The following is a 22,269-nucleotide window of genomic DNA, read 5'->3' as shown; positions in this document are numbered from 1 at the left end:
AAAAAATACCGCGTCTAAAATAGGCAAAGCGTTTCTGTACGGCCTAAATTACATTGATTGTCATGCAACAGTTACGGGAGCACTATGCCCCCTCGTGTGGTTGTAAGCAGTTAATGCATCCACAAGCCATTACAGTGTTATGAAATATACCAACAAGATGAGACCTTTCTTCTTTTTGATTGCATGAAATTGTATCATTTATGATAGTGATTTGTTATATATGTATATATATATTTCGAAACTAATTTGAAATATGGAAATGTCAAATTTTACACAAAATCACTCCTATAAAATTTTACAAAATGTTGCCGTTGTGAGCCTTTATTATATTTTGAAAGTCAAGTAAAAGCTGTTCCATTTGTATTTAACAAAAGACATTATATAACAATTATTTTGTCTATCCATGGGTTTAACGAAGAACACAACCAAATATAAACCTTTAAGGGGAAGCATTTAGTATTTTTTAATGGTTTGTCTTGTGAATGTAAGATTTTGCCATAATACATGAATATTATATAAACATTAATCAAGCTGAGCAATGCACCGGTTTATCGACCAATGCTAATGGGACAGGATGCTTTTAAATATTTTAGGCCTACACCACAAACACACAAGAGCTGCACACTTTCATGATGTAGACAACGACAGTTATGACAAGTAGACTGACAACCAATAATATCTTCCTTTGACAGCGTAATTAAAAGGGCTCACATTTCCTTCACTTTTTTTCTCTTCCTCAAACGTCGTAGTATCAAACTCACACTGTACCATCAACATGAAAGCACGTTTTTACAAATTACATCACATGAGTTCAAAACTCTATACAATGAGACAAAGTGAAGTCTTTTTTCCCTCAAAAGCTCATTGAAATGTCTTCGAGATTCAAATGTGTTGTGCATACATCAAATTCATCAGACTCAGAGAGAATAAATCTGGAGTGTGTTAATGAAGCTCGTTGTTGTGCTGAATTACACACATAGACTTCCACTGAAAATTGTCCTAAAAACAAGAACTGACATTGCTTGATAGGACAGAAATGAAAATACAGCAACACATCAAGCCTCAAAAGAGTTTGAACAAAAAAAACAACTTCAATAATAACAACAATGTATTGGTAAATTAAGCTAACAGGAAAACCGTAACGATTTTGTACCATTAGGACTGCAACATTCAGTCATAATATTGCAAACACATAATACACTTGCATATTTACACATCTACACATGAACAGCAAAACCACCTTAGGATTCATCCTATTCACCTTTCCCTTTTTAGAAAATAACATTTTTCAAACGTCTCTTTTTAAAAAAATGATTCAAATACAAAATTAAATAATTCAGAGTAAAAAAGGCACACCCTTGCACAGTGTATACATGTCAACACATACAGAAGAATATTTAGGATTACTTTGCAAACAATATTCCAGAAGAAGACATATCACAATATCTATATATTTTTATAATACTAAAGGTCTCTGGGATCACACAAAGTTTGGACAATGATGACAGAGAGAGAGAGAGAGATCAACAGTAAGACAGAGTCAGGTAGCGTCCTCCCCTCTTTACAGTGCAGCTGAAACACTTTACGCAGATTTCAAGCATCAATATAGCGGCAGCACAACTGCATTCTCAAGAGAACGGCCCACTGTAAACTTGCTAATTGTTACTGTAAAAAAAAAAAGAGGAGGTACAAAATATGCTTCCTTTTCATAACATGTTCTGTAATCAACAAAAAATAGGCAATGTCTTGTTCTTTCACTAGGGATACAAAAGTGTATGTAACCCATTAGGTGCTTTTAACACATTCTACGAATCACTACTATTGCATGACCCTCCGCGAGTCAGTGGTAAAACTGGAATCTTTTGCATAAACGTTTTGGTGCATTAGATCATGTGCAAAATCTGTTGCTTTATACTAAACATTACTATCGGAGTCAACTGCAAATATTGAGCTCCTGTGCAAGACTTTACAATGCACAACAGGCAGATCATCTAATTAGCAGTTGAACCTGAAGTTGCATCTTTTTCTTTTTTACCGTTACATGCGCTTTTTGTAAACGGATAGAAAAAAAAACGGATTTTATTTAAAGGTACTGCCTGCAGCTAAAGAGCGATAGTGCAATAAACACTTTCAAACAATTATGCTCTATTTTATTTTTATTCCGACTCTGGTCATTTTTGTTCAGGGCTAAATTTATTTTATAAATTAAAATATATCAATTAAAAACTGGACTTTATTTATTTATTTATTAAGAACAGTGAATTTTTCTCTAGAGAAAACAAAAGGACAATAAATATATAAGCAGCTTTGAGAATTCCAGTATGATAATCATACCACGTAGCTGGGCACAAACAACATTACTCGGTTTCTCAATTAACAATATCTAACACAAAGATACAGAACGCTATATATGCATGACTATATCACACCACATGGAGCCATAAACCTACTGAGAAACCGAACAGAGGAGGAAAAAGAAACTGTAAACAACAAAAAAAAAAGATCTTGATTGATCTCAGAAGTGATCCTTCGACAAGCGGCAGAGAGACAATGTATCCGTTAGACCAGCGAAACCTCTCTTAGAATATGAGCTCATATGCGACCACCTGTGATTCCGCCTCAGGCCGCGGTTAGGACAGAATGGTGGCGATGAAGTCATAAAAGCGCTTTGAATATTGCTCGGGGTTGACCGTGGAGATCTCTGCCCCTGCCTGGAAAAAGGAGGAGCAAAAACATGTCACTTAGTAGTAGCATTGTTTATGACATATTGGAACTATAATAATAATTCATTACATTTATATAGCGCTTTCCTCTGCCCTAAAGCGCTTTACATAGAAGGGGGAACTATGTTTGTAACTCTTACCCCATGTTTGACTGTCTTAGCTGCATGGGCTGCTTTCTTCTTGGCATCATATGGAGTGAGGATGTCAATCACCGCCATGAAGTAGATTTCTTTTTTAGGAGCATCTGTAAGAAAGAATGAGCTACTGTTTTTAAGCAAGAACTGGAACAAAGTGAGACAGAACTATCACTTGCCTTTTGGCCCAGTGCTGTGCTGCCACTGCATATTTAACATTCACTGAGCTTGTACATCCATTTCTGTCATGACAACTCCTGACAACTGTTTGGCATGGTAATGGATATGATAATTTTAATGTCTGAACTTGGCGGAATAGATCTGCTATGTTGCTGCTGCTGGAGAGCCAGTACGGGACTTGCTACTGCCAATACATACACGACACGCTGCCGTACAATATAGTGTACATGAATTACCCATAGCAGATCTATACAGGTGGAGCGTTTCTACAGCAAAAGCTGACCAAGTATTTGAAAGTTGACCAATCAGCTGTGTCCTATAGAGAACCATGTGATTGCAAGCAGATTGAGTTAAGAACCTATCAGCCTCTGCACCATCTAGAGTTTCATGACAGAAATTTGTATTTATATGCCTTGCAAAATCAAATGCTTGGTTTTATGTGATGCACTCAACATTGTTGCAGAATCTGCTGATTTGTCAACCAAGATAATGTGTCTAGCTGGATAACAGATACAGTTTGAAAGAGTAAAAATAAATACTACTACAAAAGGTCAGTAATGTTATCCATCATATTCCATAATTTTCCAGCAAAAGTGAGTTTATGAATTTATGGAGTTCCATTACACCTGCATAATTTCTAGCTTGTTGAAAAAAAAATGGAAAATGTAACATTTAATGAATAAATATTTCTAGTAAATATAAAAAGCATTGCTAAAAAATATAAATAGTAAAATCTGAACTATTGACCTGACTGTGCATCAAAAAAACAACAACAGATTTTTAATCCATGAATGTGCAATATTACACATTGTAATTTAAATATGGCTGAATTTACAGTATTTACAGAGGAATAGTCTAACACAATACAGATTTTTTACCCCCAATGTATAATGGCTTTTCAAAACTCCAAATATTAAAATTGTGTGCATTACTCGTCCAGTATTATTCATGCTACAGGCATAAATGACATCTTAAATCATTCCGCTTATTTATGAAAGGTGTAGTATTACTTTTCTAAGTGATTGTTCTCGCAATTTTCATCCAGATAAAATGGGCAAAAGATACATTAAAATGGCTCTCAAGCTATATCTAGAGACTAGAAAATCATAGCCACCTAGAATATCCCCAAAACCATCAAGCAACCCTACTTTTAATTTAGTTTGAGCTAGAAAAGGGACTCACTTTCATGGCTCTTGATGGCATATACGTCAATGACGGGGTCAAACTCTCCCGGGCCCAGAGGTCTATTGCTGTCTAGTGTGTTACTGGGGCTGTCTGGTGGGGAGCCAGTGGCCCCTCCGTCGCTCTCCGTTCCCTCCTCCTCGCCAGCATCATTGTCTTCACTCTCCTCCTCGGGCTGTTCCTGCTCCCCTCGCTCCACATCATGGATCCCCACCAGCAGACTGTAGTCCATCAGCTTCAGCTGGGCCAGAAACTGGAAATACATTTTTCAAAGGATTAAGCATGAAACAATCATTGTCTTTTTAATTAGACACAGTTTAAAGACAGAGGGGTGATTAGGGCGAATGAGTGTTTAGATAAGAGTTTAATGATCCAATTACATTAAACAAAGCAAATGAATAGCAAGACAGTAGCAAAGCACATGATGGATGAGCACACAAACTTAACGCACAGACCTCTACGTCATTCTTCAGTTTCTCCAGGAACGTTTTCTTGTTTTCCTCATCTATGTAGATTTTCTGGCCGTCATTGATGAAGTCATTGTCTTTGTAAGTTGGAAGCTCCTTGGTCTGTTATTCACATTGGGGGAAAGAAAAAAAAGAGTTAAAAATCTGCATATTTAAACTTGACGTTTAGTTTACTAAGCAATGAAAAAAAAAAGATGGTGTCACTGCCATTCAATATCATAAATTCTGATTTTCTTCTGCACATATTTTGATTTGTTAATACACTTAAAAATGAAAACTTTATGACAAAAATAATAATTCTTGTAGCAATATTTTTCACATATGGAAGTCCGTAGTTTCTGTGCTATTAGCAGTACCAAATGAAAATGCAATCTGTCTGTTTGAGCGGCCCGACTGGGACAGAGAAAACAACATTAGCTTGACCAGTGGGGTGGAACTGTGTGTTTGCCCAAACACAGGCAGAATTTTTGCAAAAATATTTGGTGCTGCTAGTCTTGTGGAATTAACACTCTTCACAATTTACTACATAATTCTAACAATTAATGATGAATTTCTTGTGTCCATCATCTTATTACACTATTATTATACTAAATAATAATATTAAATATTACACTAAAAATCACCATCTAAAAAATAAGTCTTTTGGGGGTGAATTAAAAAGTTCAGCACTTGGCCTGGTGCAATTCTGATCTGCCCACACACGACAAAGGTGAATTCACTCAGTGAGCTTAAAAAGAGTACATCACAGATGCAGTCGGGTGACATATAAAGCAGATTTCTGCCTCCTGTGGACACTCAGAGCAACAGGGTATGATTTAGATGTCACTATTAGAGCCAACAGACAATTACAGCATTTAAATAATTACAATGATTAAACCAAGGGTTATTTCCTAAATGCCTACTTTCACAAACATCAGCGATTCCAATCTGAAGTCTACAGTTAGTATCAAGACTCTAAGGGATAGTTCACCCAAAAAAAATGAAGATTCTGTCATCATTTACCTCATGTTGTTCCAAACCTGAATGACTTACGAAAGTAAGTGTTCTGTGGAACACAAAAGATGATATTTTTGTTTTGATTCTATTGATATTATGAAAGTAAGTGGGGTTCAGAACAACATTGGATTTTCTTTCATTGGTTAAACCAAAAAACACTTCTTCAAATAATGTGTGTCCAACAGTCATTCAACAGGCTTGGAACAACATGAGGTAAATAATGACATTATTTCCATTTTTAGCTGAACTAACCCTTTAATTCATTGATCTGATTTTCATGTGCTAGATTAAATTTGTGATACATTTATTAAACATCAAATAAAAAAAAACATTATTTAGTTAAATAGCCTACTTTTGTTCTAGTTGAATAAATTATCTAAGTGTCAGAACTGAAGAAAAATCTAGATCTAGTATCTATCTATAAATCTAGAATACATGTTTTCCCCCTTCATGACCATTTGATGAAAATTTGAATTGATTCCTGAGACTCCAAACTAATTGAACATGCAGATGACCATATGAAGGTATATATAAGACCTCATATGGCTCAGCAGAACACTCAAATGCTGACGCACTAGTATTCCAGTTCTTTTCGCAATTCCAGCAGAGATTGTCGAAGATGGAGTCACCGTTCTGGAACAGGAGGATAAGTTAAACCTAAAGCACCGGCCATGGGCTTGTGTTTACAGTCCCTTGTGGGATCCAGAGGGAACGGTGCTTTCCTGAGGCAAAATGCGGGATGCATGTTGAAGAAGAACACTGAGCAATATGGGAAAGTTCTTTGCTGTCGTGTCCTTACGTGTCTTATGGCGCAGTAAAAGCGTGTGGCAATCCGGATGGTTTGTAGCTTTTGGCTCATGCGTGATTTGGATGGAGCCTCCTCAGGTGGGCGGGGCTGCAGGGAGAAGGGAGGTCAGATGCAAAACGCAAGCACCCAAAAAACACTGTGTGGAGGTGACAGACCTGAACTTTCTACATAACTTTAGGGAACTGCGTTCTTAGGCATTTTTAACTTTGAACATTTCATAAAAAAACATGTAAAGCCTTTAGAAGACAATGGAAGAATCAAAAAGATGGAAATATCCCACATACATGCATCAAAAAGAAACACCAAAAGTACATGTGTGATATAAAGTTGATTGATAACAGGACTGTTGTACAGTAACCAAGTGAAGACAAAATATCATGGGGGAATGTTAAGGAAATCACAATTGAGAAGCAAAGGAAGCATTTCATCAAATACTGTGAATGACAATAAATCTGTATATGACACATAATTACAAATATACATCAGTTCATATTTGCCCGAGAGTATCATATACAGCGACAGAATGTAAATATAAAATCTCAATGGAGGAGAAATGAATCAAAGAAATAATTCATCATGCCAGCAAGATTAACATGCATATAGAAAAAAAATTATATATGCATGCAAATCGTTCACATGCCCTCAATATTTACACATATATGAGAAAAACACAAGATTAGGTTTGTCTTATGTGAGCAAATACTGTACACAAGAGTAGACTGCAAGAGTATTAGCCTTTTACACCACGGTTCTTATGTTTTTACGGTTTTATGTCTTATGTTTTTTCACGATATTACACCACGGTTCTTATGTTTAAATTAATCCAATGCTATAATTATTTTAATTCTTCTCAGGACCATTACCTAAATAAATTGAAACCACTGGACTACAAAAGCACACAATGTATTTATATATACACTACTGTTCAAAAGTTTGGGGTCGGCAAGATTTTTGCTCATCAAGTGATCAAAAATACATTGAAACTGTAATATTACGAAATATTAATACAATTTAAAATAACTGAAAAAAATGTCAGCATCATTACTCCAGTCTTCAATGTCACATGATCCTTCAGAAATAATTCTAATATATGCTGATTTGCTTCTCAAGAAACATTTCTTCTTTTTATTATGTTACTTATAAATGTTACTTTTATATTATTCTGTTGAAAACAGCAAACAGGCGCTTCATATTTAGGTGGAAATTGTAATAAAAAAATATATATTTTAGGATTCTTTGATTAATAGAAAGTGCAAAAGAGCAGCATTTATTTGAAATAGAAATCTTTTGGAACATTATAAATGTCTTTACTGTCACTTTTGATCAATTTATTCCACCCTTGCTGAAAATAAAAATCTTGACCTCAAACTTTTGAACGGTAGTGCAGTTTGCACAGGAAGTTTAATTCAGTGTGATAGTGCGTAATCCAACAGTCAAATGTTCCCCGAAAACAAGTAGTCAATGTCTGATCTATTATTTACAATAGTTCTACTTACCATCTCACTCTTTACCTTCAGAGATCAGTGTACTTAAATTACAGGGTATCACAATATAAGAGACACCACGGTTCTTATGTTTAAATTAATCCCATATTATAATTCTTTTAATTCTTCTCAGGACATTTTTTTCCCCAAGGAATGGAGAATGTAGAAAATGGGATCTTTTCACACAGGATAATTTTATTTTGGGAGTTTATTAATACACAAGACACATAGAAAGGAATATGATGTTATAATATGTTTAGAATTTTTTTTTTAAAACAATTTCCAAACTCAGACATGCAATACATCCAACATGCAAATATGAGCTCATTTTCTGAACATGTAATCATACACTGGAAATGAAAATATTTTTAGCATCCCCTATTCAAAAGTTATATGCTTTCTACACATGATAAAAAAAAGAGAGAGAGAGTTTACCTTTTCTTTGTCGCTAGCCTCTCTTGCCACTGTGGATCCCTAAAAATGAACAAAGTCAATATTAAAAGAACAGTTACCCTAAATTAAAAATTGTAATTTCCTCAATAGATCAAAAACTATATTACTATATTACTTGGATGTCTGAATTTTCGGTTAATAATGAGTTAAAGTTATCGCATGCCTCAACTCAAAGACTCGAAATATAGCATAAGTTTAATAAGTCTTACATACAGTTTAATAATAAGTCTTACGTTATAAATGTAATAAAATGTTCATAACGTAATCAAATCTTGAGCTCTTAATGTAGTAACAATGTAATAACAAATCTTCACATAATGTAATAGGTTTTTGTATGAAAAAATTATTATTTTTTGAACATTTTATTTGTAGCAACTTCTAATGTAGTTACAGTTCATAAGGTAATACCAGCACATAATGTGCAAGAGAAACACTATTTACAATATAATAATTATCTTTCAATATAATACATTTGAGCACCAAACATAATTAGGATACATTGTGAAATAAAAATTTTCATGAAAGTTGTATTCATTTTGTTATTATGCGTGCTCCATCATTTTGAGTCACCTTGACCCAGAAACACATTTTAAGTTTTGAGTCTTGGCTTTCTAATTTATAAGTATAAGTTTTGAATCATTTTTGAGATGCAGTCATTTAAATGGCTGTCATTAAATCTTGCTTGTATTCTAAAAAATGTATAATGTATTTAAAATTTTAGTGATATGATTCTCTATAGAGATGATTTTTATTTTTCTAGTCAACTAATGAACTAAAGACATTATTCGACAAATCAAATGAGGTAAACGTAGCATTAGGTGACAAGTTCTTCACAATCACAATGAGTTGCTTGCTACACACAATTTTATGTGACCCCGATTCATTATATTGACCCACTTTCATTACATTGAAGATTAGACAGGCTCTTTAAACAAGAACCACTCACCTTCAGGTCATATTTTTTGTAAACAGGCAGCCGGTGGCTGAAAACATTGCGAGTGACGATCATGTAGGTCTCATCTCCATCCACTGTGAGGCGATACATGCCCAGAAACTGAGGGAGCAGCGTGTTTCCATGGCACTCGACTATATACTACAGTGGGCCAAAAAAAAAAAAAAAAAGATTCACTTTACACTTCACAGCTTGTGAGACTCACAATAGAATATTTTTCTTCGTTCAAACTGAAACAGATTTTCCCTCTACCTGGTGGTACTTCTTCAGAATGTTGTGCATCTCGGCCACGTCCTCGCTGGTGATGATCTTGATGACGTACCTCTTGTTGTATGAAGTGTGGAAACGAGCTCCACTGCGGCCCTGAGCGTCACTGGGAATCGGGGCCCTGCGTGTCAGAGAGTTCTGCCATGGGAGAAAAGAACAGTGAAGGATTGCACACTAAACAGCTCCCATAAAACGGTGAAAAGCTACTGGCACTTCTCCTAGACGGCAGTCTGCAGTCAGACTGGAATGCCAGACTGTACAGTCTGGTCACTTCTTTTATTGAACCTCATCACAAACTGAAACATTTTGGCAGATTTGGTCATGTGGATTGCAAAACATCCTTGCTCTCTTATAGAAACGGAAAACAAGATAAAGAACATTTTGCAGTTAGTGCCCCTTGCAGAAAGATAGGAGTCAATAGGTTTGCATTAAAATTCAACCAGCAAAAGCACAGCTGAGTTACTGCCTGCGCTTTGAGATGCCATCTTCAGTAGAGCTGCCAAAAATGCAAGGTCTCTGCGGTTTACTGCAACAGCCACACTCTGTGTTGTCATTGTACAGAGTGGGATTTGTTTTCATGATGTTCAAAGCTGTTCCAAATGTCTTAGTGAAACTGATTTAGTAGATCAGCAGTCCCCAACTGGTTTTGCTGTAGGACCCAGATTTGGATACCAAGAATCAATAGAATTTGTTTTAATTAGAAATATTTATATTAATTTATTAACTAACATTACAATACAACAACATAGGCCAATTGCAAAATTATTTACAAGACATTTACTGAGAGGGAAAACTGAATTTTGTAAATGTAAAAACATCAGCAGAAATGCAATTTGCCTGTGAACCTTTATTTAAAGTAGTCTGGGGCCTCACGCATCAACACTGCGTACGCACAAAAACACAGCCTACGCCAGCTTTCACGTTCACGGCCAGATGTACTAACAGTGAAATTAATGTAAGAATGTGCGTTCCTCCAAGTAAACTTCATGTCTGGCGTACGTACATTTGTTGTGATTTATGTCCGTTGGCGACTCATAGAGGCAATAAAGTGAAGTGGCAAACATTACACTACGAATTGTTCTATCGCATCACCAGCTGTCAGATATTGCTTATAATTTGTAATTGATAAATTATTTGACATATTATTGTCACACGAGTTTTATTAAAATATTATATTATGCAATTAAGTAAGAACATAGGCTTTATAAAGCATGTCCAAATTGATACAACCCGTCTAGCAATGGCAGCGTTGGCTTAACTAGGAATAAAAAATAAACTTCATTAATTCGGTCAGTAAAGATAAAAAAAGAAAGTCATATTTTTATTCAGCAAGGACACATTGAAGTGACAAGTAAAAGTGACAGTAAATGCATTTATAATGTTACAAAAGATTATAAGATTTCGACATCTGTTTGATTTAAGTTTTTATTCATTAAAGAATCCGGAAAAAACTATATCATGGTTTCCACGAAAATATGAAGCAGAAGCACAGCTGTTTTCAACACTGATAATAATCATAAATGTTTCTTGATCATCAAATCATCATATTAGAATGATTTGACTGGAGAAATGATGCTGAAAATTCAGCTTTGATCACAGGAATAAATTACACTTTACTATATATTCACATAGAAGACATTTTCAGTGAAGTTTCGTTTCTTGCTTGAGCCATGTTCTTGCAGGTTTCTTTTGCCAAATTGGACTAATTACCATATTTAAATTAATTTAATTGGGGGAGGAGACTGGGTGGGGCGTTGTGCTCGTGCATGTGCGCTCAATTTTACGTTAATTGGGATGTACAAAGAGAATATGCGTGGGATCCTTCGTACGCAGCGATTCATACATCTGCTTTTTTTTGTGCAACGCAAGTCTTTGCACATGAGGCCCCTGGCCTTTTTTTCCCCCGTTGCATAATTTTGTTCATGATCTTGGAGGGTGAGGCCATATCACAACCTGTTTGTGATGGCATCAACCAAATTTGCACCAAAAATACTGTTAAGATTCTCAGCCTTATTTGACATTAACAACAAAAGATACTGTATGGCAATCATTTTCTCATGACTTTTAAAAAGATTTTATTTTGATATCCAACCTAAGCACGATTTCAAGATTAGCAGCGTTTAGCATTGTTTTTCCCGCTATCAGAACAAACCAAATATTTCTTGCTCACGACCCACCAGTTGAGAACCACTATTGCAATCATATAAAATTCATTTTGGATATTGATAGAGAAGATGTTTTACTGAAGTCACCTGGAGACACACCAAAAAAAAAAAAAAAAAAAAGGTGCTTTCACTTCAATGAAAATGAAATGCTGATTCCAACAATCACAGTGCTGGGTCAACAGTAGTGTAAGTATAGTATTGGGATATTCTGGGAGATGGGCCAAATAAAATACTAAATTCAATACACTATCTTCAGTTTATGGCATTTAACTTGATCTGAGCCTGAAAGATCTGATGATTGCTATAGAAACTAAAACCTGATATTATTGCAGTTAAAACTGCTACATATGAACTGAGAAACAAAAATGCTTTGTTTTAAAAGGGTCATATCATGAGGAATCAACCATTTTTTCTTTTTGTGTCAAACTATGAAATCCAAACTGACATTTCAAGGGAAATTTGTTCACGGGTGAATCAACATCATGTTGTAAAGTGTGTTCTGGTTTGCCAGTGTTCTTTGTGCCCCAATTAGTTTCTGTAGTTACTCATTTAATTCACCTGTTCATACTTACTTTGATTACACCCCTGTGTATTTAAGACCTTAGATTCCTAGGTTCTTCGTTCGGTATGGTTTATGTTACTGTTAAAAGCTAAAACGATCTCTAAGTGTTTCTCCTTTGTTCAATAAATAAGTCTTTTGTTTCATCCTTTGTTTGTGACATGTTGAATTCATGGTTGAATTTTGTTTCAATTTTGCAAATCGAATCAACATTGATATTGCTATGTTGTTTTAACGTCTTAAACAGTAATTAAGAGTTTATTGAGCCAAAGGTCGTAATTAATAGTAAGAATTGGACCCTAAACTAAAGTCTGACCGCATTTTTGTTAACCTTTTTTTACAATCATTTAGGATCAAATGTAATTTCAATGATTTTCAACATTAAAACAACAACAACTGATATTTCAACCACATTTCAACATTGAAGGTCGGTCACAGTACAACTGGGAATGTAACTTTCAGACCTTAATCTTCATGTGCACAGGCCTCAACAGCTTCAACATCTCAGGGTGGATTGTTTAATGAATTTGTCACAGTGCACTGCGGGCTTTGCAAAAAGGATGGGGCAATAAAAAAAATGATATTATATTGGACATGACAACAAACTTGCAGCCGGTGTGTGAATAGAGTCAAAAAAGTGCTCAGCCCATTGTTCATTTCACATGTGAAGAATGAAGAAAATAGCCATTGAAGCTTAAAGAGGGTCTATTATGTTGTCAAAGATTGTAATGTTGCTGTTCGAGCATGAAAAATGTCTGCAAAGCACAATCCACTCAAAATCTTTCTTTAATAGAGATATCAATTATTTTTCAGAACTCCATAAAACGCCTTCAAATATACAACGCCTTAAAACGTCTTGAGTTTTCTTCCTGGAATGTACATCACAATATTCCTCATTTAAATAATTCCAGCCAAAGGAATACGCAAAAAATGGGAGTTGCCTGAGTAGTAGGGATGCTCATTTCGGTTAATTTTCCAGACCGACAACCGCCACTCGTTATCTGAGTATTAACCGTTAACTGATACGATTATAATAGCCTATTGAATTAAATAAAAATAAAACAGACGAGTGTCTGCTGTGACCCGTTAAAAATACAAACATTTTTTTTTTCACGGGTTATTTTAACATGCAAACAGCAGAACAGATCAACAACAGAACCTGGATTCACATTAAATTTTCACGTACTTGACAGTGACAACAGAGAAAAACAGAATAAAATAATATAAATAAAAAACATAAAATAGGCCTACACTAAATATTTTTTTACCTTTAATAATTAAAATAAGATGACAAAAAGAAATCACTGAATCCGTTTGAAGCTTTGAAAAAAGGCAATTTTTTTAGTTTGGAGCGCAGCCTGTTGAGTTAGACCTGCGGCAGAAAACACCCTCTCCGATGGCACAGATGTCCCGGGAATACAGAGATAACGTCTCGCTAGAATGGCCAGCTTTGGGAAGCGACTTTCATTTGCTTGTGGATGTTTGCTTCGCAAGTGATATTGCATTGTACTTGTAACTACAGCTGTATTTTAATACCGCGTAGCATATTTTGCAAGTAACAGTACTTTTCGCTCACTTCATTTTGCTTGCTCAGCGAAATATGTCTGTAGGCACGTGTGGTTGCGCGTATCGACGCGCCCAGTGAGTTGTTTTTTTATAGTATTTTTTTTAACCATGCAGCAAACTACAATTTTTTTTTTTTTTTTGTAACTGTTAAACCGTTTAACTGATAGTATTAATCGGTCAAAATTTGTACTTTTGGTTAACGGTTAAACGGTCAATATGAGCATCCCTACTGAGTAGTGTGTTGAAACTTGCGGTTATGTTAAGAAACATCACATTTCAAAAAATGCTCGAAGTGGTTTTACCAATCACAAAACACTGATCAGAGGACATTGTACATTTCGGAAGGAGGGGACTGGGAAAGTAAGTTACGGCAACAGTGTACAATATGTGAAAAAAGGGCGTAATAAACGACCTACTTAAGCACTTAGGTACCTGATATTCCTGATCATCAATGGAGAACCGCTCCCTTAGATTGCGGAAGACTAGGGGACAGTACTCCTTAAACTTGAAATGGCTTGGCATGTTCTCTCTTTGGAAGCAGAAAAAGGTGCAAAAGCAAATAACTAACAAAATCAAACAATTAAATAACAAAATAATCACATTAAGTTCAGCAATATAGTCTCGAGTCAGTCTTTCTTACTTGTTGAAGAGGTGGTTGTCCACCTTGATCTTCGAGTTGGCTTTGAAGTCATCAGGCATCAGCATAACAGGAATTTGGATGTGACTGAGTTCATTTATCTTTAAAAAAAACATAAAAAAACAGAAGCTGTAAAAGTGAATGAAAATAATTCGATCATTCTAAATGACAAAATAATATTTGAACAGTGATGCATATCAAAAATAGCTTGATATCTGTTGTATAGGAGACTTCTGGACCTGCTCCAAATGAATACATCAGACCGTTTTCTTATTTACTGAGAACTATCTGCAGTACAGGGGCCATAGCTCAAATGTGGTGCACTGATGGAACGCTGCCAAGAAACAACTTCCTTCCACTAACAGCAGCAGCGAAAAACAGAGCTGTCTGCGCCAACAGGCTAAGCATTACTTATTTGGCAGGACTGTCCACTTCCTTTTTTATTGCCCAAAATAATTTAATACACGTCGTGCCTTTCATGGGCAATAGCACATGCATGACTACACATAAACTCAAGTCAGTTGATTGATAGTGGCATGAACTCAGAAAGCTGCCTACTTATCTAAGGATAACCCTATTTCTGTCCAAAAATGGGTGCACATGTGCATTTGTACAAGGTGGACACTCCCTTTACACTATGACGTGTTGTGTGTATGCAGAGAGTTATTTTTGCGCATCTTCCTGTGCCTCCATCTGTTCCTGCTGCATCAGGGGGCATCCTCCTGTCTATTAAGCATTTCAATAAAAAAAGGCTAAGCTTTGTGATTTAAAACAACGACAAACAGGATGTCGAAAATAAGTATTAGGCTGAAAAACAAAATACGTCCGTTTCTGATTTAAGGTACTGGCAACACGCGAAATTGGAAGCCTCAGATACAAACCACCATCTTTCACTGTCTAATGCTGCACAATAATGTCACAATGGATTTGCAAAGCTGAACAGTAGTCTACAAAGAGATAGAAAAGGACTAGAAAAATCAACTGCAAGACTGGGGGAGAGGGCAGCAGGTTCACTGAAACAGCAGCAGCTGAAAACGGCGAAGGACAAGCCACGGTCAATCAGCCTTATCTGTGACACAAACACACACACCCCATCCGCTCATTTACACAGTATGTGCCATGTGATTCAGCCCATAGTATATGCATGATTATTATGATCTTAATGAAAATTGCAAAATGAAATTTGATAGTATTAACTGCAGTGTGATGTATATGGTACAATGACAATCATGTAAAGACAGACGTGTTTAATCTCTGATATATAGTTTGTAGATGTAATTACATCCACATATAGACGACTGTATGTGTCATAGTGGCTCTTCACCCCCACCCCTTTACACTCGGTTACATAAACAGCATACAATTTCATTTGGATAAAGCCATTGAGATTAATAAAGCAACCAAGAAACCAGAGGCGTTCCTGGCGGAGTACGTTGTGTGTTTTCTGAAAGCCACTCTGGAACATGTGCGGCGAGAACATTACAAGCAATTACTTCTTTACAAGCATTTCTTCTTTTGATTGCATTTCACTTCAAATAATCCCATTACAGAAGCCTGTTTTCTAAGCAGACTAATATCTGTCAGCACATACGGCTTATCACCCGCTTTACATAACACAGCGCTACTACAAATTCACATCAATGGCAACAGACAGTGTCGTTCCTTATGTGCTGAGAAAAGAGGCTTGCTGAGCGTGTATGGGGGGGGGGGGGGGGGGTTGTGGAAGTTCCTACCACAATGGAAGAGGCCTTTTTCTCCTTCACCTCAGACTTAAGTTATACCTCTGAGACTCTTACGTAATCAACATTAAAAAGCTCATCTGAGACAGTGCTGATTGAGAGGATGAAACATCTAAAAGGAGAGAAGAGGGGAGGAGGAGCTGGGATTAGATGAGAGAGCAGAGATGAATCTTAAAGAACTATGAAAGACATAGAAGAGCATCAAGCATACGCAAGACGGTGTGGCATATATGTGGTGAAGGGAGGGGCTCTATTGGCCTAAATGATAAAAATAGGCTAAACCCACAGGCGATATTCCTGAAAACTACATTTTTGAGGTTTTAATGTTGATCTTTTTGTGGTAGCATCTCTAAAGTGCCCCTATTATGCTATTTTAAAGGTTATAGATATATTTACATTTATCAAAGAGTCTGAAAACAGTTTGTTCAAAGATCATCTCTCTAAGCTGAGGTTTCTGCGAGCTTACTATGGTCTGATTGGTCAGACGACCAAGTTTGTTGTGATTGGTCTACCGCTTACAGCGTGTCGGAAACAAAACATGATATTAAAATGGCTGCCTCCGAAATCGCTTTCTCTCTTGAGTAGGTACTTATTTTGAATAAGTAATTACTTCACGACCGCTAAAAAAAGTATGTTATTTATAGTATGAGTGTGTGTAGTATGAATTGTAATCTGGATATACTACATTCGCCATTCTGTCATTATCATGTGACCTACCAGCGCGTCAGTTATGTTGCTTCACTGCCATTCACAAATCCTCTCCCGTGGCCTCATGGGATAGTAAAGTGTCCATCGTATGCACACTTTAGAATCTTGCTGGAAGTAGTAGGTCATCCGGGTACTTTTTGCCTACTTTATTATGAGTACTGTGAATTCGGACATACTTCTTTTTGGCACATACTGTTTTTCGCCTACGTTAAAGTAGGGAAGTATGTGATTTCGGATGCAGCCTCTATCTGAATTTCAGCTCTGGAGGCTTTCTCAGTGTTTGTATACACAGTCGCTGCATGCGAATATGCCTACATCCATATTAGGTGAAATGTTTGTGAGTCGAGCAGTATGTCTGAATTCATAGAAATCATAAAACAGTAGGCGAAAAGTACCCGGATGACTTACTCCTTCCTGTGAGGTTCTGAAGAGTGCATTCTATGCATACAAAAACGACTGAGCCTGGTTCTCCCAAGGTTTTTCTCTGCATTCTGCCACCTGATGGAGTTTTGGTTCTTTGCCACTGTCGCCTTGTTCCACCTTTGTTGCCATTGGCTTGTCTTGCTTAGTTGGGGACATTAAATTTAACATTTAATTTAATATTCAACAATAATATTAATCTGCCTGCATTGACACTATTATACAAGAACTGAACTGAGCTGGACGATGACATCAAGGTTTACTCCAGTGCGGCTATATATATATATATATATATATATATATATATATAAATAAATGAACTAAATTAATAACTTTTTTAAAAACAAAAATGAAACATCACTGAATTTACTTAAGCTGGACTGTGACGCTATTTTCTTCTGGAAACAAACTTTTTTGCATTATTTTCCTGTTATCACTGTAAAGCTGATCTTTGAAACAATCTGTATTGTTAAAAGCGCTATATAAATAAATGTGACTTGACACTTTACTATCCCATGAGGCCACAGGAGAGGCTTTGGAGATGAAGCAATGCAATGACGCGGTAGGCTAGGTCACATGACAATGGCGGCTGTAGTATGTCTATCTATATTTATATTTATATTATATTTATCTGAATTATTATACAACACATTTTTCTATGAACATACCATTTTAACAGTCACTATCACTAAATAAGTTTCAAACCAAATGTACTGGCTACTATACAGTATGCGAGAGGCATGCACACACTCTGATGTAAACAGACGAATGAGAAGTACATGGTGGAACGAGTGAAGAACAGCAGAAATGTAGCGGTAACCCCCAAAACAAAACAGCTGTGCTACTTTCTGTTTCTGAACAGTTTTTATTTATTTTTTAAAGTCATTCAGATTTTTGTATGCATTGGTGTTCATCAGCACTAAACACTTAAATACTTAGACTTAACAGGCAAGTTTTATTTTCAAACTTGAACATTTTTACATTTTAATCTGGACAACAACATGCCCTAGATTTTGATAGAAATCAGAAAAGGTTTCTGATTTTTTATTATTGTTCAGTAACACCTTACAATAAGGCTCCATTAGTTAATTTATTAGTTATTAGTTAACATTAACTAACAATAAAAATACTTCTAATGCATGTATTAATATTAGTTTCAACATGTAATAATATATTATTAAAATCAAAACCTGAGCTAACATGAACTAACAATGATCAGTTGTATTTTTTAACCAACGCTATTCAATAACTTCTGTAACAAATGCAGCTATTGCTCATTGTTAATGTTAGTTAATGGATTAACTAACATTAACTAATGAGACCTTATTGTAAAGTGTTACCTATTGTTCTTTATAATTCTCTTGCACTGTTTGACATTCGTTTACTTTATAATTTTTTGTGTATTTTTATTGTATTTAAATGTTCAGTTCTTTTTGTTATAAGAAAAAATATATTAAACCTGTTACGTTAAACCTGTAAATATATTAAACCTGTATGACATTTTTTTGACACTTTTTTGCAACATATTTCAATATCGTGATAATACCATACCATGATAAAAGCTTGAGCAATTATCGCAAATTGAAAAAGTGATACCGTCACATGCCTAAATGGAAGTGATTTTTAAATCAATTAAACTGCACATATTCATTTTTACAGCCTCTCTAGGGCTGATGAGAAAATACATCAAAAGGCCATTCAAACAACCTCTCCATTCCAAAACTGGGATGCTGAAGGGGGAAACTGGCTTGTATTTCACTACATCCACTTAGGATACTCTGAGGGGTGACATTTGTGAGTATATTTTCAAAAAAATGGGATGAAACAATATTTGTTGATGGCCAATGTAACACTTTTACCATAAGTGGTGCGCTTGTATGGTAGCTGACTATAATACTATATATAAGGCATAAACTCAAAAAATACAGCCTGAAACTGTTTGACCTTAAACACTGGATGTTGCAACAAGTTAGTTTAAAGATAAGAATAATTCATCATGCCCAATAGCCTAATAGATCTAAATATAAGGTACCTGATTCATACATAAGGGTCTTGATTAGTGACGAGTTACATGGTCTACAAAGTATAACAGGCAATTCATGTAGATAAGAGTAATTATAAACAGCATTTTCAACAGCCATATAATTCTGTGGTATTGAAATAATGCTATACATTAAATCTTCCTCACCTCAACTCGCAAGACACACGGGAAATTAAGATGCTTTTCAATTGTATTTGAGAGGCTTATAGACTGCATAAAAACAATGAGCATTTAATGTCTTGACTTCAATCTATGTTTAAATGAATAATTATACTTCATGCATCTCATGCACGTGCATCATGACAGAGCATAAGGCTCCCAGACACCGGTGACCAGATTCCCAGGAGACCAATTAAAGCTTCGTCAGATACCTGGAAATCTTCCATTCCCACAGGAAAAGTATTCTTTAAACATATCATGCTTTTTAAACAAACATATATTTAGTCCTACAGTTGTTGGTGTTAATCAAGATTCAAATAGCAAAATACTTTTTTTTAAAACATTTTTCAAATATTGAGAAATAAGAGAATAGAAAAGGAACAAAAATTTAGAATTTAGAAATCCATGTTATGAGATCTCTGAGAACAAGCGTATTCTTGTAGTTTTGATTTTCGTGCAGACATTAGGTGCTGACAAGGGATCAGGGATCTAATGCTGTCTGCAGCCTGTGTAGTTATCATTCAGCGTCCTCAACCAACACAACTCTGTGCCAAAGCCTCTCATCTGAGCAAACACTTGCTTTGCTCACTGACACAATCATTTCATTGATTCTTGAGTACTGGGACAAAACAGACCAAACTGAAACTGAAAAATAACATTCATTTTTCAACAAAATATTTTTGGATTAATCTCCTCAGTAAATCACCTAGCCTATGGTTGGTTGTAATATCCTGCTTCTTACATATTGCTTCTTGTCCCATTAATTCATATGGATGAACACCATCAGATACAAAAAGAATGTGTCAAATGTAATACAAATATTTACAAATCTAGCATTCATGTCATAGAATTAATGACTTGACACCACAGGATGCTTTCAAACTGATTTTCAGCACCATCTGTTGAATTTTCACTACCATCATGCAAATGTGTTAATGAAATAATCACATTCTGCATATCACACATATTTCAGCCATTGTGTTTAGATGGTTTTACCACCAGGACCTACTTAAAATTAGAGAAATTATGTAAAAAATTACATATAACTAATATAAATATATATATATAAAATCACCAGAGCCCGTGTGATCGCTTGATCTCATGCAGATAAAATAGGCAGAGGACCTTCAGTATCAGAATTAATGTTGAATTTGACAGATTTTTTAAAGAGATATCCTTTAAGAATTTTATTGGGATTGGGAATATAAGAATTTAATTCTAATTTTGAGAATAATTGTGCCTATATATATATATATATCTTCAAACAGCACCAGTAATACATAATATATTTTAGGGTTTTTTATGTTCTTAGATTCATGTAATATTTGGTTATGTCTGATGACAGGTGGTTTTAGTGAGTGTTAATCTCATCAATTTTGACCAAATCAAATTAGACTAAATGGTATACATTTAACATTAATCATCGGATTAATTTCAATGCGGACCTGTATGTTTAAATCTAAAGTTGAGTGGCATGTCTCAAGTTAGAACGCATTGACTCACGAAGCTCGCAACAAATAGCTCTGATGTTTAGATTCGTAGACTGACGTCAATGCTACAGTTATCCATGGATCAAGAAGCCGCAAGAAAACTACCACACGTGCCTTCAATCCGCTCAGACGCAACATCGCAGCTGTTATAAACCTGTAAGAAAACGTAACCCTTACCGAGTGGTTCACTCCCCACATCAAGACGCTGAGCAGTGGGTCGCTGGCCCGAAACAGCTTCACCTTCTGAGACACGAAATGTTTCTTCTTGGTTTTGCTGGCGATGGTTGCAGCAAGGTTGCAGGCTGCAGAGGCCATGTTTAGCGAGTAGGCTCGAATGAATGAAATCCCTCTCGGTGCGTGGCACTGTGGCGATGTCTTGACACAAGCTGTTCAGAATCAGCGGCGCTCCACCGGATCTCGACATGCAATTTGTCCCTTTCGTTATTTAATGCATCGCGTTCATGCATCCCTCTGCAAACGCGCAAATGACGAACGATGAAAACTCTCGCAGAAATCCCGCTATCCACCAACTCCCACCAGCTAAATGCTAGCTGTCATTGACGTTAGCTTGAAGGTTAACGTTACAGTTGGCAGGATGTGTGCGCTACAAGCTCATTCACACACACAGCTTTGCAAACTAAATCTTAAGCTCGCCCGGTAAAGCACCCCAGAAGTTCAAATGAATGACATCCGTGTCCATCATGAGGCGTAACGTGAAATTTAAGAAAAAGTAAACGGATGCAGATTCAGAACGCAGATACCTCTTTAAAAAGGTGTGTCGCCTCAATTTAAATCATGGCGAAAACCCGTTAACAATGGTAATTGTGGTACGATCCCAAACAAATCTCTCAATGCGAACGTAACTAATAAAAAGCCGGCAAAATACTAATAAACAACCACTGTCCTGTTGAAGTTCCGACCGAGACCGGGAGCCACATCCACTGCGCCTGTATTTAAGCAGCAGTTGGATCAGTCTGACAGTTCTGCTTTAGCTCAGCACGTTGACACATAAATCTTGTGTTTCACGGAACGCTATTGGCCTGGCGGCACACTTGGGTAGATACAGCCCCAGCATGATGAGATCCAAATAGTCCTATTGTGCACCACTACACCCATCTCGATTTTGGTCTTGGTCAGTA

At 36.0% G+C, this 22,269-nt stretch overlaps 1 protein-coding gene across 2 annotated transcripts; it reads right to left on the bottom strand.

Moving 5' to 3' along the window:
• Positions 1 to 2,053: 2,053 nt before the first annotated feature.
• Positions 2,054 to 22,112, bottom strand: pip4k2ab (phosphatidylinositol-5-phosphate 4-kinase, type II, alpha b). Of its 2 annotated transcripts, XM_056235502.1 has the most exons (11): positions 21,308 to 22,112; positions 14,577 to 14,674; positions 14,369 to 14,465; positions 9,632 to 9,784; positions 9,374 to 9,520; positions 8,410 to 8,448; positions 6,482 to 6,577; positions 4,675 to 4,788; positions 4,220 to 4,472; positions 2,864 to 2,967; positions 2,055 to 2,711 (listed from the first exon to the last, which is right to left on the bottom strand). In XM_056235502.1, the coding sequence occupies exons 1-11, from the start codon at positions 21,443 to 21,445 to the stop codon at positions 2,631 to 2,633; spliced, it is 1,320 nt and encodes a 439-aa protein (XP_056091477.1). In that variant the 5' UTR covers positions 21,446 to 22,112; the 3' UTR covers positions 2,055 to 2,630. The 2 variants fall into 2 exon arrangements, with proteins under 2 accessions (XP_056091478.1, XP_056091477.1); XM_056235503.1 differs by lacking the exon at positions 6,482 to 6,577 and having other exon boundaries at positions 2,054 to 2,711.
• Between the last annotated feature and the right edge of the window lie 157 nt (positions 22,113 to 22,269).

The sequence above is a fragment of the Rhinichthys klamathensis genome, unplaced genomic scaffold, assembly GCF_029890125.1.
Source record: "Rhinichthys klamathensis goyatoka isolate OS25496 unplaced genomic scaffold, OSU_Roscu_1.1 h1tg000422l_1, whole genome shotgun sequence".
NCBI lineage: Eukaryota > Metazoa > Chordata > Actinopteri > Cypriniformes > Leuciscidae > Rhinichthys > Rhinichthys klamathensis.
The sequence above is the reverse complement of the archived record's forward strand: the minus strand, read 5'-3'. Positions and strand labels throughout refer to the sequence as shown.